General features: G+C 42.9%; 2 protein-coding genes across 2 annotated transcripts in view; one reads left to right on the forward strand and one right to left on the reverse strand.

Annotated features, from left to right (window-relative positions):
- LOC140070464 (pyrethroid hydrolase Ces2e-like) overlaps positions 1 to 4360 on the reverse strand; it is a 30460-nt gene extending 26100 nt beyond the window's left edge. The window contains exons 1-5 of the mRNA XM_072117016.1: positions 4203 to 4360; positions 3757 to 3961; positions 3457 to 3595; positions 2806 to 2939; positions 1471 to 1624 (exon numbers count right to left, since the gene is read on the reverse strand). Coding sequence (XP_071973117.1) covers positions 1471 to 1624; positions 2806 to 2939; positions 3457 to 3595; positions 3757 to 3961; positions 4203 to 4263 — 693 coding nt within the window. The 5' untranslated portion in view covers positions 4264 to 4360. The remainder of the gene's footprint in view (positions 1 to 1470; positions 1625 to 2805; positions 2940 to 3456; positions 3596 to 3756; positions 3962 to 4202) is intronic.
- A 3495-nt stretch (positions 4361 to 7855) lies between these two features.
- UBA2 (ubiquitin like modifier activating enzyme 2) lies at positions 7856 to 23135 on the forward strand. Its single transcript, XM_072117017.1, has 17 exons — positions 7856 to 8070; positions 8748 to 8831; positions 9546 to 9616; positions 9980 to 10044; positions 10384 to 10484; positions 10570 to 10691; positions 12397 to 12464; positions 13998 to 14119; positions 14207 to 14306; positions 14669 to 14829; positions 16361 to 16454; positions 16561 to 16673; positions 16751 to 16906; positions 17453 to 17549; positions 18152 to 18257; positions 19788 to 19924; positions 22437 to 23135. The coding sequence occupies exons 1-17, from the start codon at positions 7933 to 7935 to the stop codon at positions 22619 to 22621; spliced, it is 1920 nt and encodes a 639-aa protein (XP_071973118.1). The 5' UTR covers positions 7856 to 7932; the 3' UTR covers positions 22622 to 23135.
- The last annotated feature ends 1985 nt before the right edge of the window (positions 23136 to 25120 follow it).

The raw sequence follows: 25120 nt of genomic DNA on the forward strand, positions 1-25120 counted from the left end.
ACTACAGGGGGCTGGCTATATACTACAGGGTGCTGGCAGGCTAAATACTACAGGGGCTTGCTGGCTATATACTGGGAGGCTGTGACCAATGCATTTCCCACCCTAGGCTTTTACTCAAGTCAGCTTATACTTGAGTATATACTTGAGTATATACGGAATATACATTTGGTATCATCGTAATCGCACCGAACCAAAGAATAAAGCAGAGGTACTTGAGTGTATACGGAATATACATTTGGTATCATCGTAATCGCACCGAACCAAAGAATAAAGCAGAGGTATTATTTGGAACGCACAGTGAATGTCTTGAAAACTGAACCCTCAAGAAAGTGACGCAAATGCATTTTTTTTGCCAATTTCACCACATATGGAATTTTTTCCAGCTTCCCAGTACACAGCATGGAATAATAACTAAAGTCAATGGGGCACATTTACTAAGGGTCCGTCGGACGCATTTTTGTCGGGTTTCCCAAATTTTTCCATTTTGCGCTGAATTGCCCCGGGTTTTTGGTGCACGCGATTGGATTGTGGCGCATCGGTGCTGGCTTTCATGTGACACAAATCCCGGGGCATGGCCGTCGGACAACCTGACTGAATCGAACAAACCTCAGCGGGGAAGCGACACATGCAGGAAATTGGACGCACAATCTTAGTGAATCGCGGCAGCTCCGAATCCTCGTCTGACATTCCGGATCGGCGGCGGGACGGGTAAGTAAATGTGCCCCATTGAGATGTAAAATCTGTTACGCATAAAATAAGCCCTAACACAGCTCTGTACATGTCAAATTAAAATGTTATACATTTTTAAAGGTAGAGAGCGGGAAATGAACGATAAAACCTTCTTAAGGTGTTAAAAAAGTGACCTAAAAAAGCAGGATAACAGTTAATTATTGTAACAGCTATGTAACAAGTATCCTTTAATTTTACTGACACTTTACTTTCTGTTTGCATTGGATTAGCATCAGTTCATTTGGGCAATTAAGGTTTAACATGTAACCTAGACTTGCATATTAAAAGTCGGTTAAAAGTAGTGAGGAGTGTGGTGACTGACTAGACTGCAGCTCCGTATCATATATTTAATAGGGAGCCGTTTAGGAGCCAGAAGAGCCGGCTCTTCTTAGTGATTAGAGCCTAATGAATCCGCTCACTAAGAAGATCCACACTTCCAATCACTAGTAGATGTTGCAAATGTAACAGGACCTAATATGACATCACCAGGGTCACACGACATGCTGAGAAGAGGCATGGGACATGGGGAGGATTAGATGGGAGGGGTCGGCCGAGCAGGACATCCTCCCTCTGATTCCAGGTAATATAAACTAAAGTTGAGTTATGGGGATTTAGAGGAAACAATTTTTAGCTAAAACAGTGTCAGTTAGTTACTAGGTCTCTATGAGAACTTGTCACTAGCTGTATTTATGAAAAATGTGGTAACAGATTCCCTTTAATATCACGGCTAGTGGAGCTTACCAGGACGGAGACACTGATTCCACCAGCGGATTCACCAAATATGGTAACTAAATTTGAGTCACCACCAAAATTCATGATGTTCTCCTGTATCCACTTGAGAGCAGCAACCTGATCCATGAATCCATAGTTTCCAGGGGCTTCTTCATCACCGGTGCTAGATGGTGTTATGATGTTTAATCAACAATCAGTAGGCATGAAATAATGGTTATTTACAGGTGTAGTGAATCTGAAATTACATTGCAAAGTGATATTACATAAAAAAAGCAAATTAAATAGAAATATTACAGTTTATTAGGTGTTGGCCCAAGAGATTTGGTTAAAAGGGTTGTCTGACTGTAATAAAAATGTATGTTCTGGGGCTGAGGAGGGTTTTTTTAAAAAAATAAATAAATAAACGTGTTCTCACCTGCTCTGGCTCACCCAGTGTCCTCCGCCACCTGAAAGTAGTCGGTGCAGAAATTACAGAAAGGGGCATTACTCTAACCAACTGCGGCGCTGGACTCTGGGAGCAACGGAGGAGGTGAATAATACACTTTTTTTTTTAAAAAAAACAAGCCCTACCCAGCCCAGTACGTAAATTTTTATTACAGTCAGACAACCCCTTTAACTTTATCTTTGTGTATGTTGTTAGCAGCATCGGTACTCTGGAAAAAGCATTTGTATTCCAAGATTGTAGCTGGACTTGGTGAACTAGGGGTGTTCCCTCACAACTCTGCATTAAGGTGCCCCCCAACTCTGTGCTGACCATGCAGCAGTTTCATTCAGAATTCTCACAACAAACCAGTTCAAAGATACAATTCCAGGCACATTGCTACAATCCTGAAATATAAATCAATTTTTCACAATCCTGCTGCTACTGACTGAAGGGAATTTCCAGGCTTACCTATCCATTGATCGGTGACTGCAGGGTTGCCTGGCATCACTACAGAGCAGAAAACAGACAACTCCATTTATAGTGTAGATGCCATCCCAGCTCAGTGGACACTACAGACCAAGCTGATCAACGGTGGTGCTGAATGTTGCACCTTTACTGTTTACCTATTAATGACCTACGCCTGGAAAACCGATTTAAAGCTAAAGCTGTAGATTTCTTGCATTTGAAACAATAGAGGAAAACCAGGCCTCAGCCTCTAGATGGCGCTGTAAATCATAGCCAGCCTTTGTTTTTGCTATCCCTTGTTTGTGTTGATCGCCACCTATTGGTCTGTCAGGTTATTGCATTTCTCCTGTGATTACTCTTATTTTGATTTTCAATACTCCAAAAAATATGTCTCAGAGCACTCATCTTCACATCATTGCCTACATCTTTACAATGCAGCCATATTAATCACTTACCTAAAAAATCCTAGGAAGCCTAGCCTGTACTGGATTGATACAACAACTACATTTTCAAAGGCACTTAGTGCTGACCCCTCGAACATACCTGCTCCCCCAAATCTTAAACCTCCTCCATGGATAAATACCATGACCTGAAAAGACAGGGACAAAGTTACAGAATAAAACACATAACAGTAATGTCTTAATGTTTAGACTCAATACAATCAGAGAAATGCAGGTCCTATAAGAGAACTGTGGAAAAGCTGGAAAGTTGTCAGTCATAGGTCACAATGGATTTAATTTAAAGCCTAGCTAAACCATTGACATTTTTATTGTTATAGTAAAGTTTGTAATATACTTCATTACAGAAAATAATTCTTTATCCCATTTTTGCTCATTTCTTCTCCTGCAATAAGTAGTGTTTCTGAAAGCTTTTTCAGATTCATACACAGCAATTAGAAATGATCAGAAGCTATTGATTAACTCTTTCCTACCTAGAGAATATTTTACTTGAAAATTCATCTCCATAAGGAGATAGGTCTGTTTAGTTACTGTCTGTAAAGAGTTTTTAGAAACTTTATCAGCTTCACCTTATAGCCATCAAGACCTGGGTCACTACTGTCTATAGTGCTCTAAAGGTTGGGGAAATTACATTTACAAGTTACTCACAGGCAGTTTGGAATCTTTTTCTCTTTCGGCTGGGGTAAAGATATTAAGGTACAGACAGTCTTCTGACAATCGAGGTAACTGCAGGGGAACTTCAAAGAAACTTGTCATTTGCTTCAGGGTATGGTGACTTTGAAGACATCTGAAATTGGAGAATTCTTAAAAAATCTGAGTTGATGTCTTGTTTGTATGTACGTTTGTATGTACAGCACAATAGCAAATTGCATAATCTCTCTTCCAATAAACATGATAAAATGGTCACAATGGTTTGGAGGAAAATCAATGTGACTAGTGATAACTCACAAGGGGGCATGTTCTTGGGCCTCTCGTTGTGAGATCCAGGACTCAGGGGTTTCTGGGGCTGCGAATCGTAATGAACCCACTGGAGGTTTGGCAAAAGGGACTCCATAAAAGGCATGGACGGTTCTGTTTGTCTCCTTGACGGTCAGCATCTTCCCCTGCAGTTTTCCATATTTTGTCTCCACAAGAGGGTGACTGCCCATCTCGTCTGTGAAAAGCATAAGTCACACTTTATAGATATCTTTATAAAACAATGAACATACCTGTGATTTCAGTCCTTCTGTACAGTAGCAGGCAATGATGTATTTTCACAGCAATAATTAGTCAATGTTTCCATTGTCACTAAAACTAGTGTACTGAGATCCTAAGTAGTTACAGCATTGCCCACTCTATTACCAGCTAACCCCTCCAAATCGCAGAAGTGGTTCAAACAATAGGCACTGCTTCACCTGATCCCAGGGTTCCCTGGAAGAGGGGCCACAGGAGAAATGTAAGGACCAAGAGGGCCATGAGAAGATGTAAGGCTTCTGGGCTGTAAATGTGTGAGTTAGCTGAAGCTTTCTGTGGGTAACCTGTGATCTCTGCACAAGTCACACTTTGTTCTGTGCTGCAATCACAGAACCAGCAAAAGGGCAAAGAACTGAAGGACACTGCCCGACCGGACACAAAGTGGGATCACGCCCTGAGGGCTACACATACTGCGTGAACATTTACATACGGTATACAGCAGCTGCTGGTTGCCTCATATGTGGGAAGGGATCTGATGGCTACTACACACATCCATTTTTCATCAATGTTCATTTTCACAGATAGAACACTGAGATTGTGAACCCACTACGCCATTTACACCCAATTGATGTTTGAGCCCATTGGTATTCACCCTTTCACTTCTACAAAAGATCTAGCTCAAGGATGTAGAATTCTCAGCAACAGTCTAAAGGGCCATTACTGTTTATTGTAGTCCCGGGAAAAGTGACAGCTCCCACGAGCTGACACTGCAAAAAGGCCAGGACACTAGCAACTTGGGATTCTGCGTTCACATGCAAATCACGAGGTGCTTGTTACTGATTGCAAGTGGTTCAGTAGAAAGGCTGCCGCTGAGTTGTGTTTCAAAACACAATTCAAGTTTCTCTGCGCATATTGCAATGGCTCTGGGATTTACCCCAGCGGTAATCTGCAGCCATTCTACAAATCTGCACATATTAGGCTCTACCTCACTGTGTCACTGGCGCTGTAGTGAGGTAGAGACACAGTGGGGCACATTTACTTACCTGGTCCAGTCGTGAGCCAGGGATTCACTAAGGTCCGTGCGCCCGATATCCACCAGGTGTCGCTGCTGCGCTGAAGTCCGCCGGAGTTCACCTGCTTCTTCCCGGTGTATGTGAGTTCTGTTCTTGTGACACAATTTTTTTTTTTCAATTCTCGCGGTTTTTATGAATCCGTCGGGTTTTCCGACGACCACGCCCCCCCCCCCATTACTGTCGCGTGAAAGCCGGTGCCGATGTGCCACAATCCGATCGCGTGCGCCAAAATCCCTGGGCAGTTCGGAAATATTCGGGAAACCCGACGAAAATGCACAATTCGGACCCTTAGTAAATGAGCCCCAGTGAGTTGGAGCTACAGCACCAGTGACACAGTGAGGTAGAGCCCCTGCTACAGCACCAGAGACACAGTGAGGTAGAGCCCCTGCTACAGCACCAGAGACACAGTGGGCCACATGTATCATAGTTTTGTCTCTCTGAGGTGAATTTTAGAGACATTTTGCGGCTCTTTTTTGCGCCTTATGTATGATCTTGTCTTTTCACTTGTGATACATGTTCAGTTTTTCCTATCCTGGCAGGCGCAAATTCTGGCTTCTTTTTGAGACTTTTTGTTGCAAATGTCTCAAATCCACATAGACACAAGCAACCGACGTGAGGGGCTATATGCAGGAGAGGACATAAACCATGTGAGGGAGTCATATGCAGGAGTGGACACTACTGTTAATTTGGGATTTAACATGTTGCGTTTTTAATGCATATTGAAACCTATTACAACAGCTGAGGAGAGGTTATTTGCCTAATTACATTACTGTTAACATTTGAATTTACAAAACGTATAGTAAATGCAATGTTAACACATGCATTAACGTGGCCTTTATATTGCATTTTGTAAACGCAAATGTTAACAGTAATGAAATAAGGCAAATCACCTCTCCTAAGCTGTCGTAATTAGTTTCAAAATGCATTAAAAACGCAATTAAACCGCTACGTGTGAACTCACCCTTAGAAGTAACCAATAATTTTTTTAAAAATTGCAAAAATTTCAGAATTTTGACAAAAGAGGTTACTGTGCAAAATGTTAAACAGTTAAAGCATGTGAAATAATTCCAATTTACATGTTAAAATCGGGTCCATGAAAAAAAAACTTCCTTTGCACCTGCCCTGGACCAGGTGCAGATTTGCGCAAAAAAAGTGAAATGTCGCACGGAACATCTAGAAAACAATGATACTTAAGGCACACTGCACAAAGGTGCAGACTTGAAAAAGAACAGAGTTAAAAATTGCAAAAATGGCTCGAAAACGGCAAAAGTCGCTAAAATTTGACAATTTGACCAGTTGAAACTATGATACATGTGCCCCAGTGAGATACAGCCCCTGCTACAGCACCAGAGACTGTAGCCGGGTCTCTACCACACTGTGTCACTGGTGCTTTACCAGGGGCTCACTGTGTCTCTGGCGCTGAAGTTAGGACTATACTTCACTGTGTCTCTAGTGCTTTAGCTGGAGCTCTACCTCACTGTGTCTCTGGTGCTGTACCAGGGGCTTTACCTCACTGTGTCTCTGGTGCTGTACCAGGGGCTCTACCTCACTGTGTCTCTGGTGCTGTACCAGGGGCTCTACCTCACTGTGTCTCTGGTATTGTAGCTGGGGCTCGCTTTGTCTCTGGTGTTGTAGCTAAGGCTCTACCTCACTGTGTCTCTGGCGCTTAAGCTAACGCTCTACCTCACTGTGTCTCTGGCACTGTAGCAGGGGCTCTACCACACTGTGTCTCTGGTGTTGTACCTAAGGCTCTAACCTCACTGTGTCATTGGTGCTGTAGCTAAGGCTCTACCTCACTGTGTCTTTGGCGCTGTAGCAGGGGCTCTACCTCACTGTGTCTCTTGTGCTGTATCAGGGGCTCTACCTCACTGTGTCTCTGGCATTGTAGCTAAGGCTCTACCTCACTGTGTCTCTGGCATTGTAGCTAAGGCTCTACCTCACTGTGTCTCTGGCATTGTAGCTAAGGCTCTACCTCACTGTGTCTCTGGCATTGTAGCTAAGGCTCTACCTCACTGTGTCTCTGGCATTGTAGCTAAGGCTCTAGCTCACTGTGTCTCTGGCGCTGTAGCTAAGGCTCTACCTCAGGCTACATGCACACGATGTATGCCCGCCGTACCGTAGATGAGTGCTCCTCATCCTGCCCCTCTCCATAGGCATATACAGCTCACGGCGCCGTATCACGTAAAAAGATATGACATGTCCTATCTTTCTATGGGCTACGGAGCGGTACGGTGCCGCATGTGTGCTGCACCGTACCGCTCCAATATGGTGCCGTGTGCCCATAGAAGTGTATGGGGGACGTATATCGGTCGTATATTCGTCCCCCATACATGTGTGTGAATGTAGCCTCACTGTGTCTCTGGCACTGTAGCTAAGGCTCTACCACACTGTCTTTGGCGCTGTAGCAGGGGCTCTACCTCACTGTGTCTCTTGTGCTATACCAGGGGCTCTACCTCACTGTGACTCTGGCATTGTAGCTGGGGCTTTACCTCATTGTGTCTCTGGTACAGTAGCATGGGCTCTACCTCACTGTGTCTCTACCTCGTGTCTTTCTGCTGTAGCTTAGGCTCTACTTCCCTGTTTCTTTGTTGCTGTGTTTGTAGCTCTACCATGTTGTACATAAGCTCTAGGTCAGTCTCTCTTGCTACCTCATGTTACGATGTAGAAGATAAGATAACAGATATTATCTGTGGTGCTTCCAACCCAGCGACCTGTCCCTTGAATTGCTACAGCTTCCGACCACTAGGCGTCGCAGTGTTGGAAAACGGGATATGAGAGTCCTCCGGCCTGTAGGGGCCGCTGTGGGCGGTGTGGTGTCCATTCTTGCTGGCCGGCTCTCTGTTTTGTCTCCCGCGCTGTGAGGCGGCGGAGGCTGAGGATGGCGGTGACCGGGGCGCTGCGCACTGAACTGGCGGAGGCTGTGTCCAGCTGTCGGGTGCTGGTGGTCGGCGCCGGAGGGATCGGCTGTGAGTTACTAAAGAACCTTCTTCTTACCGGATTCAGCAACCTGGACGTGGTACGGAGCTAATATGTGCAACAAATGAGTGTGGAGGTCGGGGTATAGGGAGGGAAGGTGGTGCTGTCTGGCCGGGATAAAGAAGGGCTCCATTAGACGTGTTGTTGCAATGCATGAGGCACTTGCTGTTGCCTTTTGTTCTCATGCACCTTCTTCCCCAACAAATAGCACTCCCCAAACCTTGTGCTCACAGCACCATATCGACGGTGATCGTGACCCTGCAGGGGATCGTGAGTGGGGTCCTGCAGAGGTTCAATGGGGTCCCATGGCGAGCGGCGCAGGCGAGGGGGCCCCAGTATGCAGCTGCATGGCGAGCGGCGCAGGCGGGGGGGCCCCCAGTATGCAGCTGTATGGTGAGCGGCGCAGGGGGGGGGGCAGTCTGCAGCTGCAAGGCGTGCGGCGCAGGGGGGGGGGCCCCAGTTGTGCGTCTGGGTCCAGAAAGCAAACCATTAGATGCTCTTGTACTCTGTGTTAGACCCTTAATTTTGTTGTATTGTTATTTTGCTGCAGTCACATGTCTCCTTTCCCAGGAAGAAGCCCCCAAATCTCCCAAGGATTGGAGCATTTGGGTTTTTATTCAGGGTCCAGTTATACCCTTTGTTGGGCTGATATGCCTTATTACTTCCGTAGCTGGAGGTTTTTCATGTTTCTCCATAATATTCTGTCTTTTTTTCTAGATTGATCTGGACACTATTGATGTCAGTAACCTCAACAGGCAGTTTTTGTTTCAGAAGAAACATGTAGGGCGGTCAAAGGCGCAGGTAATTACTTTTGTCTCTGGGGGTCTCATGACCTATAGCTATATGGATGACTTTCACCACCTCCTCCATCTCTTTGCATCCTTTAGGGTTCACTTATTCCAAACACGTGTTCTTTTTCTTTAGCCGCCCTGTTCCTGATTAGTGTGTAGCATCACGTGGGGTTATTTATCAGGACCTCTGCTGAAGTGGGCCGGTGCGGGGCGTTACTGTCCCTGCGCAGGCGCACTCGCTGCTGCCGGCGACTTTCGATATTTGAGGGGGTGGGGGGTTGTTGCATCCTGAACTGGCTGACTAAATTCACAAGTTTACAGTGCAGAGTGGAGGGGTCCATTTTACCATTTACAACTCATTACAGTAATTTATATATGATCTTCAGTTTGGGGGAGTTAGATGTGCGTGACAATTCTTGCCCCATCTAAACATGATTTGAGCCCTCCCCATACAGGGCAATTTATTTTCATAATGGCTACCACCAATTTCAATTGACCGTCAAGGATCATGCAGATCACCATAAATATAACAATAAAGTAAATGTATCATCTGGAAGTGAAAGCTGTAAAATGAAAGCTTGCAAAGAAAAACCTCTCTAGTACATTGCATGGAATATTAAATTGTGCGGAGCAATTGCGCGATGGAGAGATGGATGTGGTGAAAGGTTTAATGTGCAATGACTTTCTTCTATATATTCATTTTTTTTTCCTATTGTCTCATCAGGTGGCCAAGGAGAGCGTCCTGCAGTTCTGTCCTGGGGCTAGTATCACCGCTTATCACGACAGTATCATGAAGTGAGCCATTATTGAATCTAGTAACTCCCCCTTTACTATAGCTAGATGTCATGTATCTGGCTGCCTGACCAATATAATATGGTTAACTACCCCCATGGCCAAAGTATTGCTAGAGGCTTTTATTTCTGGGGCTCTGTGACCAATAGCTTCAGTAGGACTCATGGGAGACTAAATGTATCGGAAATTTCACCTGCAGTGTGGATGCTTTTTATATGCTGTAGAGCTGAATAAGACCCGTCTACAGTTATCAGGAGCTCAGTACAGGGTTGCCAGCTTGTATCCTGTTTGGCGATGCTGTATTGAGGCTGATGCTCCTCAGACTTGTACTGGGCTCACTGGTCTCCTGCTTTTGTTTTTCTACAGTGTAGAGTACGATGTTGAATTCTTCAGGAAATTCACACTGGTGATGAACGCCTTGGATAATAGAGGTACAGCTATCATTATAAAAAAAATATATCGCTTTTTGTGTTTTTAACCCTTTTTCTTGTAACCAATGAAGTTGCACCTGGTCCTGTGTGCTTTGGGGACACGTATTGAATTAATGTGGAGAGGTGCAACAGATTTGGTGGTGAGGGATTTGTCCTTTTTATCAATGTTCTTGAACAAAAAACAATTTTTTCTATTACTTGTAAAAAAAAAAAAAAAAAAATTGTATATAAATATTGGGTATAAGAACAGTGGAACTGAGGCTTTGGGTGACTTGTTCTCCTTTCACCATTGCGCAGTCTTTTCTGTATATTTACCTCTGTATTTTGTCTTGTTTCCAGCTGCACGGAACCATGTGAATCGGATGTGTCTGGCTGCAGATGTGCCCCTGATAGAGAGTGGCACAGCTGGATACCTAGGTCAGGTCACAGTCATCAAGAAGGTTTGTAATTGTAATCTGCAGGTTGTGTGTGATCATCACTGTGATGTGACCTGTACTATAGCTCATCTCTTACTCTGTTTATCAGGGGGTCACTGAATGCTATGAGTGTCAACCTAAACCCACCCAGAAGACCTTCCCCGGCTGCACAATTCGAAACACTCCCTCTGAACCCATCCACTGCATTGTCTGGGCAAAATACCTCTTCAAGTAAGATGTCAGGGTCTGGAATGAGGGGTATAGGATAAATGTGCTTGGGGCTAAGTGGCAATTTATCACTGTGACACACCTGCTATACTGTCACCAGTATGAATGTTGTGTATTCATGGATAATACTATGGCTATGGAGTGGGTAGGCCAATCTTCCAACTCCCACGCCTCAATTTCCCGAATTCCAGCTCCACAAAAATCGTCAGACTCTGACATACAGTCCTGTTTTCCTGGTCACTCTAGCAGGGCTGAGATAGATGCAGGGATTCCTTCCCAGTGCCATATTCTTATGATCTTCTAGCACAGGAGATTTACGACTGAGCTTGTACATAAACTACAGCCACATTCATATCAACTAAAAACCTATAAGAAGGGTGCACAGAATGTAAAGCCATGGATGTAAGCCCTAGGTCTTATAAGGAAAGTATTTTCGGTCACTATTGACTCAGCACCTTGACAATGTATCATTCAACCACTACAGGTGTACAAAGATCTATCAGTTTCAGTAACAGTGGCCCACTGGTTAAGACACCACCATCATTAAGGGTGTACATAGATGAACACAGTAATTAGATTGGGATACGGAACATATTTTAAACTATATAAAATCCCTAGATTATTAAAGATTTGGGCTAAGTGGATGGACACCCCATGTTTGCATTCACAAGCCCTAATACAGATTTCTCTTCTCACTTAAACAATATTTCTATGTTTTCTCTGCTTACAGTAGCTAGAGAATGGTAGATCTCTCTGGGGAGCTGGTACTTGGGAGTGAAAGTGGGGTAGTTGTGTTTTTTCTTGTTTTGTTCGTTCAAATTTTTTTTATGTGTATGCTATATTGCTTTATTCATTCTGCCACAGTGATAATTTGCCTTTAGTTTTATATTGTATGACTCAATTTACTTGTCTGTCATCTGTTCTTATTTGGAAAAACTAAACTAAAAATGATGAAAAAGGGGGGGGGGGTGCAACTTGCCACAACAGGCTATAATGCCATGATTTGTGGGCTGCTCCCTGCTGACCATCAGTCCAATGAGCACTTCCACAGTTTGGAAGTATTTGTTGGTACAAGGGGCCAGTTAGCTAAAGTGCAGGGTGGGGGGGAGTCCTCACTGCTCCTGGGCCCTCTCCTTTTGCTCTGTTCTATATTTTGACTCCTGCCACTGGCTGCATGTTTGTCGGGTTAAGGACACTCAGCAGAATGGTGCTCCAGGAACAGGAGATAACCAAGGAGTGGTAAGTCCTTGTCGGCTGTATTGTACTGCTTCCGGGTCCTCTCCTGTCGCAGCTCTGCTCTAAGTCTGATGCTTGTCGTACAACCAGCGTGGGACATAGCAAATCGGCACATGGAGGACGGAAGAAGCTGCATTATGGTGCATGGCCCTTAAGAGGAGCCAGGAAAGGAGAATGTGTGTGTGATAGATTTCCAGTAGCATTTTGTTTTTTTGCGTGACATTTTATGCTGTACTGTGAGAATTTAGGGTACTGGTTACTGGTCTGCCCCCTCAAAGTTGAGCAGTATGACAATATGGCCTTTGCACCAATAAATGTTGACCGCTCTCCTAAATCTAGGAATATAACTGACATTTAAAGGAAATTTTAGAATTTTTACAATTTTTTTTTCCCACCCTCCCCCCACCAAGTAGTTATGAGGCTTAATTTCTCAATCTAATGCTTCTGAACCTGTCTTGTATTCTTTCTACAGCCAACTATTTGGGGAGGAAGATGCAGATCAAGAGGTGTCCCCTGACACAGCTGATCCAGAGGCTTCTTGTAAGTATAAGGCTTTACTAAAATGTGCTAGGTCCATGAAAAAGGACCACTATGCTGATAGGATCCTGTGTACCGAGCACAGTGCATTAGATGGGAGCCCTTGTTAGGGTTGTACGATGCATCAACCCCTTGATACTCATTTTTGGTATTGCATGACTTCTGCTGTTGTACACACTCCAAGTACTTGTCTGCAGGGGAATACTCGGTGGAGACATCAAGCAGGGAATTAGTGGCAGAGCAGGAGCCACGCTGTCAAAGAAATATCATCTCCTGTCCATATATTGTGTTTCTACGTATCCCTCGGCTTCCCTTGACACAGAATAATCAGAAGTGTCTGAGAGCAAAACCGTTTTAGTTCCCCATGGCAACAAATCAGGGCTCAGCTTTCATTTTCCCCACAGCTGTTTATAAAAGTAACGCTGTGCTCTGACTTGTTTCCATGGGCATCTGGAACAGTTTTACCTCAGGCACTTCTGATAAATCTCTCCCACGGTCTCTAACTTATTTCATCTTATTCAATTAAATAATGTTGTTGTTCACAACCTCCACTCTCTACCGGCCATATATATACACCTAGCCTCTATCCACTTGACTATGGGTTGTCAACTGGAGGATTTTTTTTATGACTAGAGCTTCCAGAGTTAAACTGCTAAACAAACTTAAAGGATGTCTTCCACCAGGATGAAGCATTGTAAACCAAGCACACTGACATACTGGTGTGTGCCCACTCTGGCAGGATATGCTCTTTTTTTAGCTTCTTATGCCCTGTTGTTTTATTTAAAAAAGGCTTGTCAAATTTTGCAAATGAGTCTGAGGGGCTCTGTCCTCCATAGGTGTTAATGGACCCCCTCAGGCTCATTTTGCATAATTTAAAAAGCCTTTTTAAAAAAAAAAAATCCAGGGCTTAAGCTAAAAGAGCAGATCCTGACAGAGTGAGCACACACCATGTCAGTGTGCTTGGTGTACAATCTTTCATCCTGGTGGTAGATGTCCTTTAATTCACTGGTATATAGGGATGGCTCTTCTAGGAGACTTCTTTGTATAGCACTACATTATCTGTTTATATAAACAATACAGTTACATTGAATTATTGAAAATGTATGACAAAAAATAAATTATACAGTTTATAGTAACATTGCCAGGATCTCATATGCGATTGGGCTAAGCGCCACCCCCAGATATTTGCATTCTGTTTCTAAATGCAAAGTAAACGCCCCATGTGACCGCACCCCAAACATTGAATATAGATAATAGTTTTTTTCTTTTCTAGAACTTCTCCGGGTATCAGTATCAATCTTGAAATTCTGGTACAACCCTAATCCTTGCATCATAGTTTTATATGATGCTTGGAGTTTTTGCATAGTATTTCTCTGATGCATGGACTGGTCAGTCCACGGGATCTCGCCAAAACACAGGTCTGTGTGTATGTAATACTGCACCCAGTATTGGACAACCCACACTACATATCACTGCTCTTATAAATTTCCATGCCCCTGACATTTATTCTCACAACCCTAATATCTTGTCATTTAGGGGAGCCTACTGAGGCTGCACAGAGGGCCAACGCCTCTAATGAGTATGGGGACATTAAGCGAGTGTCCACCAAGCAGTGGGCCAAGTCCACAGGGTATGATCCAGTCAAGCTCTTTAATAAGGTAATTCTTTCCTGTGATGTGGTAAAGGGATGCATTGTCACACCTATGGTGTGTGAATCCCACGATTTTGATCACATCATTTTACAGCTTTTTAAAGATGATATCCGCTATCTCTTGACCATGGACAAACTGTGGAGGAAGAGAAAGGCTCCAGTGCCCCTGGACTGGGCCAGCCTACACAACAGTGGTAAGTCCGACATTTTCAACTCTTTTTCTCCATAGCACTGCAATTTATCTTATGAGCGGACCTTTGAGAATATCAGCTGATATCTGTAGTTTCTGCTTGATGTGATCTCCAGGTCTGTCTGAACATTTTGAATAGCTTGATGGCCGCTAACTTAATAATTTATGGTCATTGTTTTCTATATGGGTTTACTAATTTCTCATTATTTTACAATGATTCAATCAGTTTACAATGTTTCTTTATTTCATTGAGCTCCACTGAAATTTTTGAGGGGCTCATGTGACTCTCTTCAGCCAATGGGTGGCAGGACAGGGGACACCTTTTATATGTAGTTTATCCACTTCTTCTGTTATTTTCTTCCATAGAAAAAGACTCTACAGAACAAAACAATGCATCATCTGTTGGTTTGAAGGATCAGCATGTTCTGGATGTTGCTGGCTACGCACAGTTGTTTTCTCAAAGTGTAGAGACTTTAAGGGATCAATTATCTGAAAAGGGAGATAGTGCTGAACTGGTGTGGGACAAGGTGAGTGTCCCTGTAGATTACAATTTTCAAAGATTTAATACCAAGCTACTTTATTTTTGTTTCAACAATCTAAAAGCAATTCATCTATATTGCATGCTGATTAAAAACATCAGCCAGCCGTGGGAGAGAGCATAGGTTGTTTTGCAGCCTCAGTCTTTTGAGCCAGGCTTTCTTAGGTCCTACAGATGTGCGCTATATAAATGAAGAATTATTATTATTACAGAGGTTGCATTTGTGTGTGCCTTAAAAAGAAAAGGCCCTTGATGCAGCCCCGCTTCCAGAGCTTAGAACCTAGACCAAACATTAGGCCACTAGGCTCTCACTCAAGCCCTGCCTCCAGGCATCAATATCTCTGGCCTCTAAAACTGGATCAGTCCTCCACTGTCATTGTTGCATTTTAGGGGGAGGGAGGCAATATCATAACTTATAAAACTGGGGTAGTATTGTGAATGGAAATGGATATGCGTGTGCGTATGGTGTGTTCCTAAAAATTCCTCCCCCCAGAAAATGGAGGCAAGGTAATATAGAGGAGAGAAATCCTATAAAGAGTTACTCCAGCGCTGGCAAAAGATATAAGTGAACAAAAGATCTGATTGCAGTGTGAGTGTGTGCCTGTGCTAAGTTCAATGGCCAACAGTAGTAGTCTTGTATCCACAACAAGGTGTTGATCACCATATCGCTTGTATGTTCTGTGTTGTCTTACGATTTCCTGCACAGCTCCATCGTAAATCTCTGGCTGAATCTGAGAGTCTGGTGGTCTGCTGGGATATAAAAGCTGAAAAAGTGGCTGTAAGTGTACGTGAGCCCTGACCAGTGGCTCAGACTCTACTGCAGATACAAAAATCCTGCTGTGGTGACGTAGCCTGGGGATGCACAACAGATTTCTAATTAGTTTCAAAGGTTCACTGCCTCCTACTCAGGGATAGGTTTGTCCTCGGAGTTGGATTTAAAAGATTTAAGTCTTTCCAGGTGATGTCACCACAGCAGGATTTCTCTATATGCAGTAAGGTCTGAGCAACCAGACGGGCTCACCTATGTTTCCAGCCAAGCTTTTAACACCCGGCAGCACACTTGATGGATACCCACCACATCCAAGAATCAGATTTAGCAAGAAATTTATGTGAGCTATGATTGAAGTCATAGCTGATTAAGTCATTGCGGAAACACAATACTATAGCCAAAAAGATGGAGGAATATGGGTTAACTTTTTTTTTTTTTTTTACCATTTTTATGTTAGTGCTAAAATAACAGTGTTTTTACTTACCTGAGGTTATTCATTGGACCCCTGGCTCTTGTGTAACAAGCCACTTAGACACTGCAGTGAATTTGGGGTTAAGCATCCTTAATTTCAGCTTTTCAGATCCTGTTACCTCAAGTGCTCAACCCAATACAGAAGTCACAGTACCGTTTTTTTTAGGAAAATGCATCCATGTTTATGTAAACAGCCATAGAAGTTACTGGGTAATAAATCACAGTATATGCAACTTAAAGTTGCATTTCTAAAACAATTAGGGTTTTTAATTTGTTATAGGATGATCCCCCAGCGATGGACTTTGTGACTTCTGCTGCTAACCTCAGGATGTACATCTTCAGCATGAACATGAAGAGTCGATTCGATATTAAATGTAAGCTTTTGTGTGTGCTGTATAATGTTGGTGACTGCTAGTTACTGGTGCTGCCTGTTGGGACAGACTGGTAACTTCTCAGGACATACTTGTTTTCTATACACAGCCATGGCTGGAAACATCATTCCAGCAATTGCTACCACCAATGCTGTCATATCAGGGCTCATCGTGTTGGAGGGGCTGAAGATTTTATCTGGGAACATAGAGCAGTGTAGAACGGTATGTGGTTTATTGATAGATTCTTGTTATTGTGTTTTATCTGAAATGCATTGTTGTGAACCTATCCTGTCCTATAGGTGTTTCTCAACAAGCAGCCCAATCCTCGCAAGAAGCTACTGGTGCCCTGTGTGCTGGACCCTCCTAACCCAAACTGCTATGTGTGCGCCAGCCGTCCAGAAGTCATGGTTAAGTTAAATGTTCACAAGGTGACAGTACAAACTTTACAAGACAAGGTATGTGAAAAAGAGGGGTTATAATTATAGATTAGTTTCCTCACTCCAATACGAAGGATCAGAGATATTTATAGTTTAACTATATACCATGATGTACAGTTAGACCATAGTGTTTGCACAGCTCGGGAGGTGCAAGATCCCCTTTACCATCTCTAGTAGAAAAATAATCGGCTATCATTGTAATTGTACTAACCTACAGGGAAAAGGTACTGTTAGAAATGCTGTATGGTAAGTGTCAAAAAATAATACAAAAATGCTAGGATTTAAGTTTTCAGTCATTGCTAGGAAAAGTTAATAAACTGAAGTCCATAACGGGGGGTGGCTGTGTTTTTTGGAATCATGTACTGAGTTTCGCAGTAAGTACATCCACAGCTTTACTAATCTTCTACAGGCTAAGTCAATTCATATGCATAGAATGACTCCACTGTTCATGTGGATAGGTTACATATAGAACCTGTCTATTGGGATCAGTGATGCCTTTTCATTACTGTCATTTTTGTTACCTTGTCTACTGCCTAGTATATTTAAATAATTTTCATCTTTCAGATAATAAAAGAAAAGTTTGGCATGGTGGCCCCAGATGTCCAGATTGAAGATGGTAAAGGCACAATCCTGATCTCCTCTGAAGCCGGAGAAACAGAAGGTGAGTGTCTACTGTATCCCTATAGTCAGGTGTGACTCCATCATTTAAAAGGAAGCAATCATAGGGATAAAAGGCAACCTGGACAACAATGTTGCAAGCCCAGAGGAGACATGCCATTGTGGCTTTTCTCCGCTCCTGCCACTAATTATCGGTCATTTGAATATAGCGTATATAGCTTAACTTGTTGGTTTTTTTTTTTTGTTTTGTTTTGTTTTTTTACCCCTCTACAAAATGCAGAATCTCCTATAATATAGGACATAATTGTGATGCTGGAGATTGCATGGTTAGACTGTAGGGTTTGTTGTGTGTAACCATGAAGGCACAGAGGAACTATTGACAAATGGGAGATTACACATCAAGATTGTTTGCACAGTGGATTAATATTTTACATTTAGAAGAATTAGGTTGAAAAAGTAAATCTCTCTGCTCTTGGGAAAACCTAAAGTTAATTTCATGTACATCAGTTGAGAATGTCCTCAATGGGATTATGACTTCTCTATCATTTCCCCCGTTAAAACTTTTATATGGTTTGTACACCAAAGATCCACATGTCACGAAGTCTTCAGTGTAATTTTTCATGACTGATCATCTTTTTCTTTAAGCAAATAACAACCGAAAGTTGTCAGACTTTGGCATCCGGAATGGCACCAGGCTCCAGGCAGATGATTTTTTGCAGGACTACACCCTGCTGATTAATGTATTGCAGAGGTAAGTGGCATTGGGTGCTGGGTTCAGGAGTTACTAGGGCCACACATAAAGGCAGCTGCATGTGACTCTGTATGGCTGTAAAATCTCTTTAATTCAACCTGGAGGCGAAGACAAAGATAACAAACACATGTCCTGGTTCTGGCTTACCTGTGTGTGTCTGGGTTTTTTTTTTTTTTTTTACTAATGCCCCAGGGGAGTTTTTAGAGATCCTCAGGAAAACCTGTTTATTAACCCTTCCTATTGGAGGTGCCGCTTAAAGGAGTTTGCCCATGAAAGAAAATTCTCAAATTTCAATCCCCTAGTAATGTTTACACAATAAAGATCATTTTTAACCCGTTACTTTGCAATTTAACATCTTTTTCAATTTTTCTCAGGACCAAAAACTGTCATAAAACTGAGTAAAATTGTAAGGGGTCAACAATGATCTTTACTTTGTAAACATGACTAGGGGATAAAAACTTGAGACCTTTGTTTCCTGAGCATACATGCCCCTTTTAAAGAGGGACTCCCACAAAGACGAGATTCTTAAATATACTCGGGATAACAAAATAACACTCTAATTTACAGTTATTAATAAAACTACAACATTTCATGGATATAATTCCAACATGTTTCTATCAGTCCTGGTGTACACAATTTCAGTTGCCCTGGGATCCAAACGTAAATCAGAAGTCTAGGGTTGGGCAGGTCAGATTGTTTTCCTGTCTGACGCTGCAGTGAGCTCCTTTCTGCATCGCTCCTCTACCTGCATTCCAAGACAAGCTCACACACAGACTTCCTGTCTGCAAAGAGCGGCGTGAGGAGAGTATGGGTGGGGACTCTCTAAGCTGAAACCTCATGATTCCTCTGAACTTTGAGATGCTGTGTGCTGAGATCATTTGGGTACAGGGTTTATCTACACTTTTAGATTCTGAACAGTCTACTAGTATCTGACACCTAGAAAAAGAGAGATGAGCCTGGGAATGAGATGGATACAATCACACTCAATGACACTTAGGACACAATAACACTCAGCTCTGCTGCCTCACCTAATTAATAAAACAGTCATCACTCCTAGGTCACCCCTCCCCTTGGATCCAGAGCATATCTTGTTTGTAGAGCTGCTGCTTTCTCCTCCAGGCTGCTGAGAAGTGTAGAACCATGGCTGAACCAGGAAGTGCCTCTGTCTGCAGTGTGCTGACTGTCTCCTACCCTCCTCCTTCTCCTGCAATACAAGAGAAGCTAAAGGAATCTGTAGGACCATAGTCAGGAGTTTACGGTTGGATCCAGGGACAACCAAATTGTAAAAACCAGGACTCAGTGTGGAATTATATGTATTTTTGTTAATAACATTGAATTAGAGAGTGTTTTATTTTGTAATCCTGAGTATATTTAAGAATCTTGTATTTGTGGGAATACCCCTTAAAGAGCTACTCCTGTGACTGGTCTGTATGGCTAATTGGAATGCAAAGTTTCATATCTATATTGTGACTTCTGTTATAAATTACCTTGGAGCTATACATGATGGTCACTTTGTATTGAACTTCTCAGTGAGGAATTGGAGAAAGATGTGGAGTTTGAGGTTGTTGGTGATGCCCCAGAAAAAGCTCCTCAGAAACCCCTTGAAGAAGGTGCTAAAGGTATTACCAATGGCAGTGATGACGGCGCTCAGCCATCAACATCCACAGGTACTAAAGTAATACATTCACAATTTAGTTTGTTACATTGTAGCAGTGCAGATTAAACAGTGGAATATTCTACGTCCTCTTTACCAGTCTGATGTCAATTTCTAGTCTGTCATTTCAGGATATGGCTACAATGTCAGTACTGAACACTACTTGCTTCCTTAGGACTCTTTTACCCACAGTCAAATTTGTTCTGAAAAAATTTGCACCATGCAGGATATACAGGGCTGAATGCCGCTTATCAGTTGAAAGACTTTGAGAAGGAGCTTTATTCAAAGGAGCAGAGGAGTATCTGCAGGCTACTGTGCTCCGGCATGATGCCAGCTGCAATTTTTATGGAGGTTAATTGCAAACTGAAGACAAGCTTGTTGCAAGGGAAAATGAGGAACATTGGCAGGGTATAAGGCTCTGGTTAGAAGCAGACGTCTCTGTTATAGTGAGAGTATAGCGGCTGTGAATTAGAATTTGCTGTTGAGGTGAAGAGTCTGCAGGCAGCTATGCTCTAACCATATGTAGAAATCTGCCACCCCTCATGTAAGAAGCTTACCTGACAATGCACACGCTCTGTGTGTAAGGGACTGAGCCGCCTGATGGTTAGACCTATGTCCTACAGTGTTGAGTTTCCTGCTCCCCCACAATCTACTGACTAGACACCACGGAACAGCAGACCCATATAGCCTTTCACGGCAAGCTCATAAGCTATACTCCTTTTTATACTGACAATTAATAGACAGATTTGTCCTTTATCTACTTCCACTGCTAGACATAGGGAAAAAAGACTCAGCAGTGTGTTACGCCTGAACTGACAATCTGCACTGCAAATGTGTCATATATATTTGCAATTCTACATTTCTGTTGTAAAAATCTGCACATTCTTAGACTGGATAATATGGGATGCACCATATTATTTACACTATAAGACGCACCCTAGATTTGGACATCAAAAGAATGAATATTTCACACCAATTAAAATTCCCTGGTTGTCACACACATCTTTGCAATAGTTCCAACACAAATTGCCCTATAACAAGCACACCAATGGCTCTGCTACCATACATACATATTCATTAGCTCTCAACCACTTAAAATTACTAAACCTAAGCTCACTATCCCCTCAGTTTAGCCCCCCATCTCCCCAAACACATATAACATCAGCTTTAACCTTCTATTAATAAATCCATTCACCCCATGATTCTCTCTGCAAAACTGCCCTCTCCTTCCCCTCCAAGTCCCCACCTACTTAGTCTGTAGCACAGGCAGCTAATCGGAGCTATGCTTCCAATTACATCATTGCAGGTCCTGCCTGGTGCCTCACAAGTCAGGACGGCAGGGAGAGTGAGTGTTCATAGGAACTTCTCTCATGGAGATCTATGTCAGCATGTCACCCGATCTTCATTACAGCGGTCAGTAGGGTCTAGCAATGCTGGATCCTCCTGACCTTTGAACTATGACACAGGAACTTTTTAGTCCGAAAAATATGGTGATCACGGCAGGTTGGTGGCAGCAATATCACTTGTAAAGTCATTTCACACCTTTCCCATCCACATGATGTGTAAACAAATCTGCCTCCTCAAATGACGTTACTGATGGTATAGAATTCACAGAATGTTATAGTGATTTTCCCATCTGCCTACTTTTTGACATATCCTGTGCATATGTCATAAATAGTTGATGAACTCTCGTGCTACATCTGGCACTTGCGCCTATCTCTGGAACGGAGGTCCGTTGGTTTAAATAAAGTGTGTTGTGCATAAGCAGCCTTTCTCAATTTGTCTGTGGTAGTGACGACAACAGCCAAAACTATACGCTAGCTGCTCCCATAGGGGTGAGTTCATGCAGACACTTTCCATTTAGTTTGGCTGCTGGAAACAGACTGTTATTCATGAGATGAGACCCCCATCTATAATCTATTTAGGACCTCTCCACAGAATGTCATAAATAAACCCCTTTATTGGCTTTACTACAAATTGTGAGGTGTAGGAGGAGGGCTGCCGCTGAGCAGCAGGACTTGCTGGAGCTTATAAATTGGGCTGCTAAGTGAGATGGGGCAATGGATTTGACTGTAAATCGTGGATGGATTTTAATGAGGAAGCAACAGGAAAGTTCTTTTGTGTATTTAACCATCAATGCGAACTGCTTTGCACAAAAGGTTGGACTTTTTTAATTCATCCCAATTGGTAAAAATATTAAAAATTGGTAAATGTCTTTCTCTTTCTCTCGCTCTTTCTCTCTCTTTCTCTTTTTTTTTTCTTCTCTCTTTCTCTCTCTCTGTGTGAAAACTGAAACTCACAAAAAGGACATGGTCACATAAGAGATAAGATGCGTCTGGTAGTTGGTCACATTTGCAGAATCAAAAACACTGGAAAAGTTATAAAGCTGTTCCTTCCAAACTGATAAGAAAATCCATGTAACTGAAAATGTTCTAGATGTTGAAGTGAGAAGTTTTGACTTGAAATTCCAGTTACTTCCCTCTACAGTTGAGGTGATCATTTTTTTTAATGTTTTGTTTCTGAAGCTCCAGAACAAGATGACGTGTTAATTGTGGACTCTGATGAGGAAAGTCCCTCCAGCAGCAGTGACGTCAGCATGGAGACTGTGACACTGAAGAGGAAGCTGCCAGATGAAGAGGCTGTGAGCAACAAAAGGAAGCGGATGGAGCCATCCGCGGAGCAGGAGGATGACATAATCGCGCTGGACTGAGGGGGTCTGCGGAAACAACTGTTATTTTTTTTGTTTTTTATTTTTTATATATAAAATTCCTGTTGTGATATTTTTAGGGTGTGTTGAATGTTTCTTTGCAGCTAGAACCCCCTCATAGCACTGCCGACTGTCCCCTACCCCAGTTCTCCAGAGGTTGGAAGTCATGTTTATCTGGTCATCCATATGTTCTTGGGAGAGCAGCTCTCCCACTCTCTATTCCTGTCCCTGTGGTTACATTGCTGTTTGTAGAAGGTTTCAGGGTGGTTCTAGAGCAATGCCTTTTTCACACCCTTATTAGTTAGTGACTGTTTTCTACCAAGTGCTACATCAGATGTCCACTCCATCCTGCAGGGGGCGCTTACATGCAGTGATAGTGACAGTAACAGCGGTCTCTCTAGCAGCTCTGGGCTGGTGCTGTCATTTCTATACCCCGCCTTATATTTGATGTTTTGTAAGACTGCAGCTTTCTCCCTGTACATCTGAAAGGACCAAATAAACTATGCCATCTTGTATATACGTAGTGCCTGTGCTGCCTCTGTTCAGGGAAAGCTGGCTCTGCCAGCCACCATCTAAGTCCATCTATTACAGTACTAAGTTTATCTATCCCACCTCTGTTCATGGATTGGATTGTTCATTGGAGACTAAGTGCATCAAATAGATCATCCTGGATATGACTTGCCTATAAAGCTGATGAATCGGTGGCAGCCTAAGCCATATTATACAATCTATAAAATGAATGCCCTTGTGTATGTACATGATATCATATAATACCAGCAGATAAGGGATTGCAGATTTGGAGTCGCAGGATAAAATAGGTACAGTATTGAAGTAATGTATGTACTCTCCTGTATGGAGGGTATTATTGTATTGTGTAAGGCTCAGCTCACGCCTTTCTGTTGTCACAGCCTGTAAATTCTGGGAAGCGCCTTTCTGGGATTTATTCAAGTGACTTAAAGGACACCTGTCATCAGGTCTGTGTCACTTGTCCTGTCACTACTACCTGTTGGAGCAGCTCACAAGGATCCCATCCCAGTCTTTATCTAGTTATTTCATACATTATTCATTGTAAAATCATCTATTTTTTATCATGTAAATGAGGCTGGTCACATGGTCAGAGGCAGTGATGTCACCCCTGTTACCCCTCTCCTCCCCCTGCTCATATCTGTGTGTAAGGTATAGTAAAGCATTGCTAGTGTGTGTGCTGCATCTGCTGACATGCTGCATCCTCCTAATATACAGGTGAGAGACACAGACATCAGCTACACATGAATCTGACATGTTCTGCTGTAACATGGCTGCCTGGAGCTGCTGTATCTCTCTTAAACACACACACACACACATGCACACACACAGGCTGCAGGGGGCGTGGCCACCAGCACCAGGAAGCACATCATTATACAGCCTCACATCATTATACAGACTGTCAGTCATGCACTGGGGGTGTGGCTGTGCCTCCCACTCATGAATAAGCTGGACAGCTTGAATATGCTAATGCTTCATTGGACATTTCACAGGTCATTTGCATACAGCTTTAGGACCTCATTGCTTAGGTTTACAGGCATGTAGAGGGACAATTAAGGGATAGAGGCAATGCTCTCTAATGGCAGTTTATGAAAATATATTTAGTTTAGGGGGGGTTATTTTGCATGACGGGTTCTCTTTAATATTCATGGGGTGCCTGAAAGTACAGAACATTGCGATCGGCAATGGCACAGAAGAGGTGCCAGTGTTTCCGCCCCTAAAAATTCTCAGGTGATTTCTCTGTTTTGTTCCTACGGGTCATATGGTGAATATTCAGTCACTTGAAATCACCTAGTGGGTGGAGGTTGTCTGCAGCAAACAGGCGGCCTTGTTCACTATTCTCTCCATTAAAGGTTGCCATGACTTCAGGCTCAGTGTGATTCTACTTTTCCTCCCTATATTCTCCATTTATACTTAAAAGCGCCACATGTCAGAAAAAACTTCAGTTTCAAGCGACTGCAGGTACTGGTTTGTGGTTTAACCCTTATCTGGCTTTGCATAGAGCACACGATTATGTGGCTTCAGCTGGGTTCACATATAAGATCATATACTGTAAGTATTAGGGCTCATGCATTTTGCACTGTCAAGGCTAAAAAGAGGAATGTGATCGCTTGTTTGGTGCCTGTTTGACATTGGCATGTGACCACAGCTCACACCACCTATGCCAATATAAATGACTGCCTGTGCCGCACAGATGGGCGATAATAGGACCCGCCCTATAATTTGCAATATGGGACGTTGTCCCGCCCGCAGTACGGTGTATGGTGAAAATAACGTGGCTTTGTTTTAGCCCAATAAAATGGTTAGCACACAGCTCCATTACATGGTGATGATGCCAACCCCCAATGAGTATATTGTGTGTTATTTAGACGATAAGGGCACAAGTAAGCAGAGAAAGATCCTTTTTTTTTTCTAAGATATTACAAAGTTTGTTGTATTCATTTTCATTTATGGAAGGTATTAACTTTGTAAAGCAAA

This window comes from Engystomops pustulosus, chromosome 7 (genome assembly GCF_040894005.1).
Source record: "Engystomops pustulosus chromosome 7, aEngPut4.maternal, whole genome shotgun sequence".
In the NCBI taxonomy this organism is placed as follows: domain Eukaryota; kingdom Metazoa; phylum Chordata; class Amphibia; order Anura; family Leptodactylidae; genus Engystomops; species Engystomops pustulosus.

What these genes read in the sequence shown, in the direction of transcription:
- UBA2 (XM_072117017.1), top strand. Translation starts at nt 7,933, where the DNA reads ATGGCGGTGACCGGGGCGCTGCGCACTGAACTGGCGGAGGCTGTGTCC. An exon ending in TATCACGACAGTATCATGAA is followed by an intron (nt 9,617 to 9,979) that starts GTGAGCCATTAT and finishes GTTTTTCTACAG; the next exon opens with TGTAGAGTACGATGTTGAAT. An exon ending in GAACGCCTTGGATAATAGAG is followed by an intron (nt 10,045 to 10,383) that starts GTACAGCTATCA and finishes TCTTGTTTCCAG; the next exon opens with CTGCACGGAACCATGTGAAT.